This window comes from Monopterus albus, unplaced genomic scaffold, assembly GCF_001952655.1.
Source record: "Monopterus albus unplaced genomic scaffold, M_albus_1.0 scaffold411.1, whole genome shotgun sequence".
NCBI classification, from domain to species: domain Eukaryota; kingdom Metazoa; phylum Chordata; class Actinopteri; order Synbranchiformes; family Synbranchidae; genus Monopterus; species Monopterus albus.
In genome coordinates this window covers 13,572-26,323 of record NW_018128291.1, presented here as the reverse complement: position 1 = coordinate 26,323, position 12,752 = coordinate 13,572, and the positions used below count along the sequence as shown (strand labels likewise).

The window sequence follows — 12,752 nt, the reverse complement described above, 5'->3', positions numbered from 1 at the left end:
AACATTAAAACAGCCTTCTCCTAATGAAACTGCTAAGCTGTGAACTTCGTGAAATAAATGTTAGTATCTTTATTGACAATTTACTAGTATTACCAAGAGACATTGAAGTTGTTGAATGCAATGCTTATTATTGTATTATTTAACGTTTAGTTAACGCTTATTACTGCATCAACAAATGTTAGCAGTGTCGTTAAAAACTATTAAATAATGTATGAGGTAACACTTTAATTAACATGAAAAACATTAGTACATGATTAATACATGCATTAGTTACCTATTAGTTAATGCTTATTACTGCATTAAGTACGGTTAATTAATGTAACCTTATTGTAAAGTGTTACCCACAAGTCTATACCTTATTATCACTGTCATCTGAAAACTCATTTTACAATAATCCAACTCTCCCAAATGCCCTTTGATGCAAAATAAAAGAGAGTCACAAGTTCATCATTATGTTCATTATTCCATTTTGTTTCTGTTTATTAAATCACACAGACTAGGCCATAGCATACAATAAGCTCACATTACACAAGCTCCTACATAGTGCACCATAAACATACCACTGTACAAGAGCACTTACTGTATGTTTGCCTGTAATACATTACAACTTGTGAGCTGTTGACTACAGTACATGATGTTTGATCGTTATTGTTTCACATAGTTGACCAATAAATCAGACAGCAAAGGAGTTCCACTGTTTTGTTCATATTGATATTGAAACACATGATATATTGTATAGGTCAGTGATATCTGTATCCCTATTTATACATATGCAGACACATAAAGTAGTCAGTAACACACATGAGCACCTGTTTGACTGAGTGAATTCAAACACAACTTCAATATTATAAAGTAAACATTAAGTTGTCATGTTCAGTGCTGAGTTTCCAACTTTGTACACAGTCTCAGAAGATGCTGGAATTAAAGAACATCCAGAGTTTGGCTTAAAAAATAAAAAGTGAAAGTACATGATCATGTCCATGGTGTATATACAGTAGTCATAAAGAGACAATAATTAATCCATTCCCAAAAGCGCATTGTATCCACTTGTGTTCAGTTCAGTCCATGTGACCTATATTCTCCAGTAATGTTTAAGTGGACACTTTAAACTGAGCATACACTTAACTTCCTGAATCCCTAAAAATATTTTACTGCTGCCAGCTGTTTTGCTCTTACCTAGAAACTAGGAAAAAGGAATGAGATCATAGATGTGTTTTCACCACATCTGAAGATCATCCTTCTTTGTAATACAACTGTGTATTGCACTCATGTTTTCCCATTAAGACATAATCTCTCATCTTGTTTTAAAAAGGCAAACCAGCAAGGCCTAAGGGCAGAAAATGGATTGCTCAGTGTCATAAAATATCTACAATTATCAGAGTACTTTGATTATTCCATGCAAAAACACCTGGGAGAGTGATAGATATGGCTAAAGGCCTTGCTGTTAACCAGTTTATTGTACCAATTAGCTTACGGTAATTAATCTCTTAGCACTCTCATTCAAATAATTAAGCCAAGCTCAGGCACAAAGCACAAAGTCAAGTACAAAACAAAAACAACTAAAAAACCACCACACTTATAAAATACTGATTTTCATTTAAGTCACATTATTTTAAACCACAGGTTGGTGCATTTCTGACATTTAATTGTGCTCTTTCACTTTTCAGTCAACTTATATATATAAAATACATCAATGCTACTGTGGAGCAGGACAAAGCACAGAGGTTGAAAATGTAATGATTTTTGTTGCTGTTTGTTTTAGGAGAGGGAAAACAGTCTCTTGAAGGTCATTCAACATCTGTGCGTCCACTCTAATAGTCCTTTTTGCAGCTTCTTTGAATATCCACCTGTACAGTTTTTCCTACAGTCTTGATTTTATGTGGGTATCTCCTCTTGAAATTGTTTTGCAGGGAGATCTTGGAATATGGTTGAAGCCATGCAGTCATGTGCTTATAGAAAGAGAGGGGGAGGGTCATGTCCTTGACAAGCCACCATAGTCCATTTGGTGTTAAAGCATAACAAATACATGTTGCAAGGAACAGGGATCAGACTGAGCAGGATGGGCAGGGGCTTCTCCTTTTCTCTGTGAAGCTTTCCTCTCAGCATGAATCCAGTATGCAGGTGGAGATATGGCCTTATGTGGAACTGCTGCTGCTGGTGGTGGATGCCTGCCAAAGAGACAATAGAATTAGATCAATCTTGAGGATAGGCAGAGCACTGACGGCCTTGTGACTGGCCAAACTGACATATCTCATGCAGCCGATGTCTGTCACTCAGGTCGGGGCTTCAAGCGGGAGACAGAGTTGGGGAAGGAGTTGGGCAGATCCTTGAACATATACTGGTGAGGTAGTGGGTCTATCAATGAATACCATGCTCCAGGACTATGTGGAGGAGGGTGGTTGCTAGGTAACAGAGTGACTGGTTTCACTTTGCGCCTCTCCTGCACAAAGAATTGGGTCACAATTCACACTACAGCAGACAAGAATTCAAAAGTGTCATTCTATAAAGTCACCAACACCCAGTCAAATTACATCTTTAGCCAACCCAGTCATACAGAAACAGCAATCCCACTTACAGACATGAAATATAGGATATGCTTCTGATATAGTAGTGGTAGGCTAGTAGGGGATGAACACAGAATAATCTTCACATGCACAGCATCCCTTTGAGAACACAATGATTAATTTAAAGGCATAGCGATAAACTTTGATGTGTGTTAACAAAAGCCAGATTGACATAGTTGCCAGTATGATAATTATAACCTAAGACCTTTGTCAGGTTACATGAATGAAGGACTGTATTTTTAGGATATATCAAATTCTATAAAAAACTTTTAGCAGTGGCTCCTGAAATACAGAAGTAGTTTTAATTAGTGTTGTAGTTAGATTGCACAGACACATTTTAGTGGCCTTTAATGATACTGTAAGACTGTAATATGAGTAACAATAATAAAAATGCAGTCGTGAAGAGGCCAATACTGCATGTGATGTCAACTAACTAGGCAATAAAAAAAAAATAAATCTAATTTCCCAACAAAATTTAAACAAGACAAAAGAAGTAAAAACAGTCACTGAAAACAGAACAAGCACAAAAAAAACACAATTCTATAACAGCATTCATAAAGGGGCATCCAGGGTGGGGGAGTGAGACTCCTGCATACCTCCAACTGCAGAGTGGACTTCCTTCATTTAGGATACTTTAGAGTGGGGAGAAGAAAAAAAGCAATTTAATGGTCAGGACATCACAAGCACAAAAAAAAAAACGATTATTTGTGTATGTATCCTGTCATCATAGAGTTGGTATTGAGGCACTATGAGTGAAATGCGGTCTTTTAAAACATAACACCGAGGTTAGTGTGACCTTTTAAAACAGACACTGCAGCTTGTTACAATCAGCCCTATAACAAGTGGGTTAACACACAATTTTAGATTTAGCTTTGCAATGTTTGTTCTTCAGGCAGAGCGATACCTACCATTTTGGACAGACAGAGAGAGACAGATAAACAGTAAGAGCATCAGCTTACATTCAGTTATCAATGTTACTGACACTGGCAGTAAAGGTTATTGGAAACTGCAGGTTCACTTTCTGCTTTTCAGATACGTATGTGTTGTGGTGATGCAGAGCACAGCAAATCTGGCACATATCCTGACTCTCCAATGCTGCAGATTATGTGCTCAACCTTTATACTGGCAGTGACAGTAGACCTGCACCACACAGATAGCAGAGCCTGTGTCCTGAAATGCACAACACTGGGCTGCTGCATTTTGCAGAACTGAAAATAATATAGTGCATTCTTTTTTATCACTTATAATAATATGCAGCAAAGAGCATGTGTATTTAAAGGTAAATCAAGAGCCATGCATGATTAAAAGAGAACAAATTAATAGTCCAAAGAATGTTTTATTCAAAGACTTTCATTCTTTGAAAGAAGACTTAATGAATAGGCACAAACATTTCTCTGAAGCAGTAAAACAATTCAAAGCATTGAGAGGAAGTCCTGCTCTGTAAACCACAGAAAACCTCAAATCCACAATGCTGCAGCATATTGTACAGAGCACAGGTGGGACCTCTTATTGAGTAGTTTCTTTGGCTTGTTAATTATTAAATGTTGCATTTGTTATTTCACTAATGCATTGCTTTCTATTAAAAATATATTGTTTTCCAGAGCATGTTTTAAACATGGTAAGCAAAGGTATCACTTTTACATATTAGAGATATTGAGGATATGTTTTTTTTAAATAGTCAGACATTCTAAAGTAGAGAGACTGAGTGACATGAAAAAAAATGAGTCTGAACCATTTGTACCTGACAGACACTAAAATCGCAACCTACCGGTATCTTTACTGCACAACAAAAGAAATACAGACATCAAATATAAAACAAGTGTTTAGGCAAATAGATGTATATTGTGCACTGATACTCAGACTTTATCATTTAGTGGTAGCACTGTTGATTTTCATGGTGTATGTAGTTTAAAACATTGGATAAAATTCATTGTTAAAACTTCATCGTGTATAATGGGGAATTTTTATATCACTCTTACTTCACAAGCAAATTTTACTTAGCTAGAAGTTGAAGAAATGAAATGTTTGGTAGAATGTTTTTTTTATGAAACAACTCAGAATTAATGGTTTATTTCAATTGCATTAAAATGAGTGGTCATCGGTACCTGCAGAGTGGAAGCAGCAGAGTCACTGGTGTCTGTCAGCCCTGTGCCTCTTGGTATACTGGACACGATGTACCTGGAGCCCTTTGGCAGAGGCTGTCTAACCACCAGCTTTCCTTTCCTGGTCTCTGCTAGGAACAGACTGTACCAGTAGGCATCGTTGGAGACCAGAGTGGAGTCTGCGATGGTGGAGTTCCTCTCACTGATCACACTGTTCCTGCAGGGAGGAGCCGCTATGCTGGGCTTGGGTTTCTGACACTTGAGCACGATGGTGACCAATATGGTGATGAGCAGCAGGAAAGACACCGAGCCCAGACCGATCACTAGATACAGGTTCAGGTCTGAGAAGATGTCATACTCCAGAGGCACCTCCGTCATATCAGAGTGGGCCTTGACAGCAGTCTCCACCGTGGACAGCTTGATGGTGACTGTGGCAGAGAGAGCGGGCTCCCCGTTGTCCTTGGCAACAACAACCAGTCTCTGGTGGCGCGGATCTCTGTAGCTGAACATCCTCATGGTCCGGATCTCTCCGTTGTACTGGTCCAGACTGAACAAGGTGGCATCGGTCACCTGTAGAAACTGGTAGGTGATCCGAGAGTTGTGCACAGAGTCTGTGTCTAAGGCTATCACCTTGGCAACCAGAGAGCCTTTATCGGTGGATCTGGGGATCTTCTCCTCCACCACTGAGCCGTGCGCGCGCCACGGAGACACAATGACCGGAGCGTTGTCGTTCTGGTCCACAATGATGATGTGGACGGTCACGTTACTGCTGAGTGGAGGAGAGCCAGAGTCTCTGGCCTCGATGTGGAAAAGAAACTCCTTCTCGATCTCATAGTCGAAAGTTTTCAGTGCGTAAAGATTACCGTTCTCTGGGTTGATGGAGAACAGCATGGACATGGAGGTGTTGGCGATCTCCTTCTCTAGGATGAAATACACTAGATACTGGTTTTCATGGAGGTCAGGGTCAAACGCAGTGAGTGAACTGAGCAAGGCCCCGGGTGCGTTATTCTCCACTACACGTATGGTATAAAATGACTGAGGGAACTGTGGGACATTGTCGTTAATGTCCAGCAGCTCTAAAGTCATAGTTTCATTATCAGATAACGGAGGAGACCCTCTGTCTGTAACAGTGAAAGTGATGTCATATTCTGGGACCTTCTCACGGTCTAAAGGCTCTGACACCACTAACTCATAGTAGTTATCAGAGGATTCCCTCAGTCTGAAAGGCATGTTATCTGGAACGTGAAGATCAACCACTCCATTGTCACCTGAGTCCTTGTCGCTCACACTAACTACTGCTATCACTGTGTCTATTGGTTCATTTTCTTTGATCGGACTCTGAAATGATTTGATGGAGATCTCTGGGTGATTGTCATTCATATCCGTCACATGTATTGTTAGTTTACACTGTCCAGATAAGGAGTTTGGCCCCTTGTCGGTGGCAATAACTTCCAGTTCATAAAGTTTCAAATCTTCATAATTTATCATCTCTTTCACTCTGATTTCACCATTTTCTGGATTCAAGGTAAACATCTTCTGCGTTCTCTCTGAAGTGTACAAACTATATGAATAGGCAATGTCAGAGTTGGACCCTTCATCTAAGTCTGTGGCGTTGAGTTTGATTACTAGACTGCCAATGGGGGAGTTTTCCATCACATCTACCACATATTTGTCTTTGTCAAATGAAGGGGCGTTGTCGTTCACATCGAGCACGCGAACAATGATGCTGGCTGTACCTGTGCGCGTGGGGACCCCGCCGTCCACAGCTGTGAGTATTAGATTATGAACAGCCTGCTGCTCTCTGTCTAAAGCTTTTGTCAGAATCAAATCTGCAAACTTTGACCCATCTCTCCCGGTCTGGATTTCAAGAGCAAAATGTTGACTTGAGCTCAGATGGTAATCTTTAACAGAATTGGTTCCAACATCTGGGTCTGCAGCGTTGTTCAGTGAGAATCTCTCTCCGACGGGGCTTGATTCGGAAATGTCCAAATGCATCGTTCCACGTCGAAAATGAGGAGCGTTATCATTGATATCCGTGATTTCCACCTCAATATTAAACATCCTTATCGGATTTTCAATCGTGGCGTCCAACTTAAGAAAGCAGTATGTGGTTGTTTTTAAGGGGCACAAAATCTCTCTATCTATCCTTTCCAAAATAAACAGTTCCCCCGTGTCCTTGTTGATATCAAGGTACTTTTTATTACCTTCAACGTCTACGCGCATTTTTCTTTCTTTAAGAGTCTTCACATCTAATCTCAAATCAGTTGCTAAATTAGCAACAACAGACCTTTCCTCCATTTCTTCGGGAACAGAATAATGGGTGACGGTGAACACCGTAGTCATGATGGCAGAAAGACAGAGAAATACGGGAACGTACCCTTTCCCGAATAGCTGTCGGATATGATGCGCCATCGTGAACGTTCCGTAATTAATGCCTTGAAACGGGAAAACCGTCCTCTACCTGAACGAACAAACAAAGCGAGGAGCTTTAAAATAAAAACGTTTCTCTGCGTTTCAACCAGGAGTGACGTGCATTCAGTGCCAACACTGACACTCCTTCCTCCAATGAACTATCGTGAGAGCAATGACCTCATCACTGTGTGTGTTTTCTTGGAGAGCAGCGACGAAAGCTGTCGTTTGAGTCTGTGCAACTTTTTAAACAGTAATCTTGTTTTAAAATATAAGTGGAATTTACGTTAATCACAGCGGAGGAAACTAGAAATTAGTTTCGTGGTGACATTTTATTTCTGATTTCTGAAGTTTGTTTTCCTGAGTAGGAGGTGGCGTTCGGACCATTTGACATACATATTTCAATTTCCGCTCGTTAGATATTTGCATTTCTGTGTAAATGTTTGGTTTATTTTTGTCATACTTGTATACAATAACTGTAAAGGCAGAGAGCATGTATCTTGGTACCTTCTTTTTTGTGTTTTGCGACTTTTACGCACAGGGATCTCTGCGTAAAAGAGTGCCAAATGATGAACTCACAGGTGGTTTTGTATAGATTATCAATGATTTCTGACCGTCGTTATTTTGAATTTAATGTTGTATCAATGTTCCCCACACCTTGTCTCATTGCACCTCATTATTTGATCTATGCAGAATACTCCAAGTTGAAATAGCAATAATATTTATTTAGTAAAGGAAAAATACATGTTAGGCTACTTATGAAATTTTTAAAATTATATAGGAATTTTAAAACGAAAACTATCTGCCAACAATCTTAGGCTGATCTAACGTGTTGTTAATGTACATGCTGGCATTTATACTTCTGATACAGTTCATTTTAGGGGAATATTGACATTTGGTACAATTTGTATGTACAAATCATATAAACTAAAGTAACGAGTAACTAATGCGGGACTCATGATCACTTAATACATGAAATTCTCACAAGATGTGTCATGAATTCCTTGTACTCATCACTGACAAATGAGCAAGCCCCTTTGATTTTATGTGATTAGTTCATGAATTAAGTTAAGAAATGTTAGTACACATTTACTTGGTACTCTTATGATAATGCCACCACATTAGTTGCATTCAAGTTACACAAGAGTTCAATTCAGACCCATTCACTTGATCAGTCTGCTATAAGCAGCACAGTACATATTATAGAAATAAAGTGTTTTTCTTGAAATAAGTGGTTTGGAATATGGCAAAAAAATAAACAAAAAACAAAAATCATTTACAGGTGCAATTTGACAAATTAGTGGAGAATGGGTCAACATGTTGCTGGTATTACTTTTTTAAACTGCTCATCGTATATTTTGTTGCAAACAGTTTCTCTAACTTTTAGCATACGTGCATAGAATCGTTGAGGTCATGAGGCAAAAAAGGTACAGTTCTGCTTATAAAGAAACTGATCAAGTGCATGAGTTTGGAACAAACATTCAATGTAGCTAATTTGATAGTATTTCAATAAATGTCTGAAGTGCATGCAAATTATTCAGCATGAACTAATCAGCTAAAGCCATTGCCATTTGATCTTTTCTTAATTGCAAATCATAGGAGTTCATAATAAATCTTGTAATAAGGGATGCACTAAACCATCATTAGTAATAATTTTTCTAAACATTAAGTGCATGATTTTCCTCTTTTTTATACAGTGTTAACTGACTCCTTATGTATTACATTTAAAAAATAGTTGGGTGTGTGAATACAAATTCTCAGGTGCTGACATCACAATCAACATGACTAATGTTAAAATGGTCATTTCCCCATACCTGCAGGGTGGAAGCAGCAGAGTCACTGGTGTCTGTCAGCCCTGTGCCTCTTGGTATACTGGACACGATGTACCTGGAGCCCTTTGGCAGAGGCTGTCTAACCACCAGCTTTCCTTTCCTGGTCTCTGCTAGGAACAGACTGTACCAGTAGGCATCGTTGGAGACCAGAGTGGAGTCTGCGATGGTGGAGTTCCTCTCACTGATCACACTGTTCCTGCAGGGAGGAGCCGCTATGCTGGGCTTGGGTTTCTGACACTTGAGCACGATGGTGACCAATATGGTGATGAGCAGCAGGAAAGACACCGAGCCCAGACCGATCACTAGATACAGGTTCAGGTCTGAGAAGATGTCATACTCCAGAGGCACCTCCGTCATATCAGAGTGGGCCTTGACAGCAGTCTCCACCGTGGACAGCTTGATGGTGACTGTGGCAGAGAGAGCGGGCTCCCCGTTGTCCTTGGCAACAACAACCAGTCTCTGGTGGCGCGGATCTCTGTAGCTGAACATCCTCATGGTCCGGATCTCTCCGTTGTACTGGTCCAGACTGAACAAGGTGGCATCGGTCACCTGTAGAAACTGGTAGGTGATCCGAGAGTTGTGCACAGAGTCTGTGTCTAAGGCTATCACCTTGGCAACCAGAGAGCCTTTATCGGTGGATCTGGGGATCTTCTCCTCCACCACTGAGCCGTGCGCGCGCCACGGAGACACAATGACCGGAGCGTTGTCGTTCTGGTCCACAATGATGATGTGGACGGTCACGTTACTGCTGAGTGGAGGAGAGCCAGAGTCTCTGGCCTCGATGTGGAAAAGAAACTCCTTCTCGATCTCATAGTCGAAAGTTTTCAGTGCGTAAAGATTACCGTTCTCTGGGTTGATGGAGAACAGCATGGACATGGAGGTGTTGGCGATCTCCTTCTCTAGGATGAAATACACTAGATACTGGTTTTCATGGAGGTCAGGGTCAAACGCAGTGAGTGAACTGAGCAAGGCCCCGGGTGCGTTATTCTCCACTACACGTATGGTATAAAATGACTGAGGGAACTGTGGGACATTGTCGTTAATGTCCAGCAGCTCTAAAGTCATAGTTTCATTATCAGATAACGGAGGAGACCCTCTGTCTGTAACAGTGAAAGTGATGTCATATTCTGGGACCTTCTCACGGTCTAAAGGCTCTGACACCACTAACTCATAGTAGTTATCAGAGGATTCCCTCAGTCTGAAAGGCATGTTATCTGGAACGTGAAGATCAACCACTCCATTGTCACCTGAGTCCTTGTCGCTCACACTAACTACTGCTATCACTGTGTCTATTGGTTCATTTTCTTTGATCGGACTCTGAAATGATTTGATGGAGATCTCTGGGTGATTGTCATTCATATCCGTCACATGTATTGTTAGTTTACACTGTCCAGATAAGGAGTTTGGCCCCTTGTCGGTGGCAATAACTTCCAGTTCATAAAGTTTCAAATCTTCATAATTTATCATCTCTTTCACTCTGATTTCACCATTTTCTGGATTCAAGGTAAACATCTTCTGCGTTCTCTCTGAAGTGTACAAACTATATGAATAGGCAATGTCAGAGTTGGACCCTTCATCTAAGTCTGTGGCGTTGAGTTTGATTACTAGACTGCCAATGGGGGAGTTTTCCATCACATCTACCACATATTTGTCTTTGTCAAATGAAGGGGCGTTGTCGTTCACATCGAGCACGCGAACAATGATGCTGGCTGTACCTGTGCGCGTGGGGACCCCGCCGTCCACAGCTGTGAGTATTAGATTATGAACAGCCTGCTGCTCTCTGTCTAAAGCTTTTGTCAGAATCAAATCTGCAAACTTTGACCCATCTCTCCCGGTCTGGATTTCAAGAGCAAAATGTTGACTTGAGCTCAGATGGTAATCTTTAACAGAATTGGTTCCAACATCTGGGTCTGCAGCGTTGTTCAGTGAGAATCTCTCTCCGACGGGGCTCGATTCGGAAATGTCCAAATGCATCGTTCCACGTCGAAAATGAGGAGCGTTATCATTAATATCCGTGATTTCCACCTCAATATTAAACATCCTTATCGGATTTTCAATCGTGGCGTCTATCTTAAGAAAGCAGGACGTGGATGTCTTAAGGGGGCACAAAAACTCCCTATCCATCCTTTCTAAAATGAACAGCTCCCCTGTGTCTCTGTTGATGTCAAGATATTTTTTGTTGCCTACCACGTCAACTCGCATTTTTCTATTATGAAGAGTCTTCACATCTAATCCCAAATCAGCCGCTAAATTAGCAACAACAGAGCCTTCCTCCATTTCTTCGGGAACAGAATAATGGGTGACGGTGAACACCGTAGTCATGATGGCAGAAAGACAGAGAAATACGGGAATGTGCCCTCTCGGGGAATACTGACCGGTATGACGAGCCATTGAGAAAAACATCCTCATTTAAAATCATTCAAAACGAGTTATCAAAGAGCGAGGAAAAACAGTCCTTCTAGGAAAATTAAGTAGGATCTTCAGTGAAAACGTTTCTTTATACTGGTGTCAGAAGAGATGTTCGTGTAATATGCTTGCCTGCCCAGCCTCCAATGAGCTGTCGCGAGAGCAATGACTTCACCATTTAATAAGTTTTCTTGGAGAGCAGCGACGTGAATAGTCATTTATGAGTCTTTGCACTTCGTAAAATATCCAGGGTTTCAATATTTCCTTGAACAAACATGAACCGTATGTAAACTTTTAATTTTTATTAATAAATAAATAAAATTGTTGTTAAATACTCTATTTTACTATTTCCCTGGGTTTTTATCTTAATCTTCCCTAGGGATATGGGTAAAGCAGCTGCAATTTCTCTTTCTCCTTTTTTCATTGTATTGTTTTCATAATTTTTAAATCTCTTGTTTTTATATTTTAATTACACATAAAGCCTCATACATATTGCGCAATGAGTGCAAATACAGTGTCACTGCCCTTGCATTTGACTTTTACGCACCGATTTGTGTGCGTAAAATCATCCCAGATGTTGACACAAGTTAGTTTGCCCGCATATTTTCTCTTTATTTATATGTGTATGTTCTCATTGCTGCTGATAAATAGTTCTGGGGAGAAAGTGATGTAGTCTCGTAAACGACACACAGTTGCCTCGTTACCTAGGCAGTGTGGAATGTAAAACCTATTTACCTTGAGCAACAAAAGCTGATATATGAAATGGCTAGATTTCGCAAATATCCAGTAACTTCTCTAATCTTAAGGAAATCCAAGAGCCGTACCGACATTTATATAATACTTAGATGTCAACTTTTATTATAACCAATAGCCTATCCAGAGTGTATATTTCTGTAAATGTTGATAAAAAAAGCACGAGATAAAAATGGACATGTTTGGATATCTATGAGGAATTCATTAAAAAGGGTACTGAAAGGAATAATAAGACAGAAACGTCATTATTAAAAGAGGCCACTGGAATTGATAGACACTCTCAAAGAGCATATGTGCATTACACTTTTAACTGTAAATTTTCCATACCTGCAGAGTGGAAGCAGCAGAGTCACTGGTGTCTGTCAGCCCTGTGCCTCTTGGTATACTGGACACGATGTACCTGGAGCCCTTTGGCAGAGGCTGTCTAACCACCAGCTTTCCTTTCCTGGTCTCTGCTAGGAACAGACTGTACCAGTAGGCATCGTTGGAGACCAGAGTGGAGTCTGCGATGGTGGAGTTCCTCTCACTGATCACACTGTTCCTGCAGGGAGGAGCCGCTATGCTGGGCTTGGGTTTCTGACACTTGAGCACGATGGTGACCAATATGGTGATGAGCAGCAGGGATGACACCGAGCCCAGACCGATCACTAGATACAGGTTCAGGTCTGAGAAGATGGCATACTCCA

At 40.5% G+C, this 12,752-nt stretch overlaps 1 protein-coding gene across 4 annotated transcripts; it reads right to left on the bottom strand.

The window, feature by feature from the left end:
* Positions 1-453: 453 nt before the first annotated feature.
* Positions 454-12,737, bottom strand: LOC109951824 (protocadherin alpha-C2-like). 4 transcript variants are annotated; one of them, XR_002273667.1, is made up of 4 exons: positions 7,044-12,737; positions 3,161-3,196; positions 2,247-2,440; positions 454-2,168 (listed from the first exon to the last, which is right to left on the bottom strand). XR_002273667.1 is itself a non-coding variant. In XM_020586531.1 (3 exons), exons 1-2 carry the CDS (start codon positions 7,076-7,078, stop codon positions 3,185-3,187), a joined length of 2,421 nt encoding a protein of 806 aa, XP_020442187.1. In that variant the 5' UTR covers positions 7,079-8,805; the 3' UTR covers positions 454-2,168; positions 3,161-3,184. The 4 variants fall into 4 exon arrangements, 2 of the variants coding, with proteins under 2 accessions (XP_020442187.1, XP_020442186.1); XR_002273668.1 differs by having other exon boundaries at positions 4,670-8,805; XM_020586531.1 differs by lacking the exon at positions 2,247-2,440 and having other exon boundaries at positions 4,670-8,805.
* Between the last annotated feature and the right edge of the window lie 15 nt (positions 12,738-12,752).

What these genes read in the sequence shown, in the direction of transcription:
- LOC109951824 (XM_020586530.1), bottom strand. Translation starts at nt 7,078, where the DNA reads ATGGCGCATCATATCCGACAGCTATTCGGGAAAGGGTACGTTCCCGTA. An exon ending in CTGCTGCTTCCACTCTGCAG is followed by an intron (nt 2,169 to 4,669) that starts GTACCGATGACC and finishes TCTCTTTGGCAG; the next exon opens with GCATCCACCACCAGCAGCAG.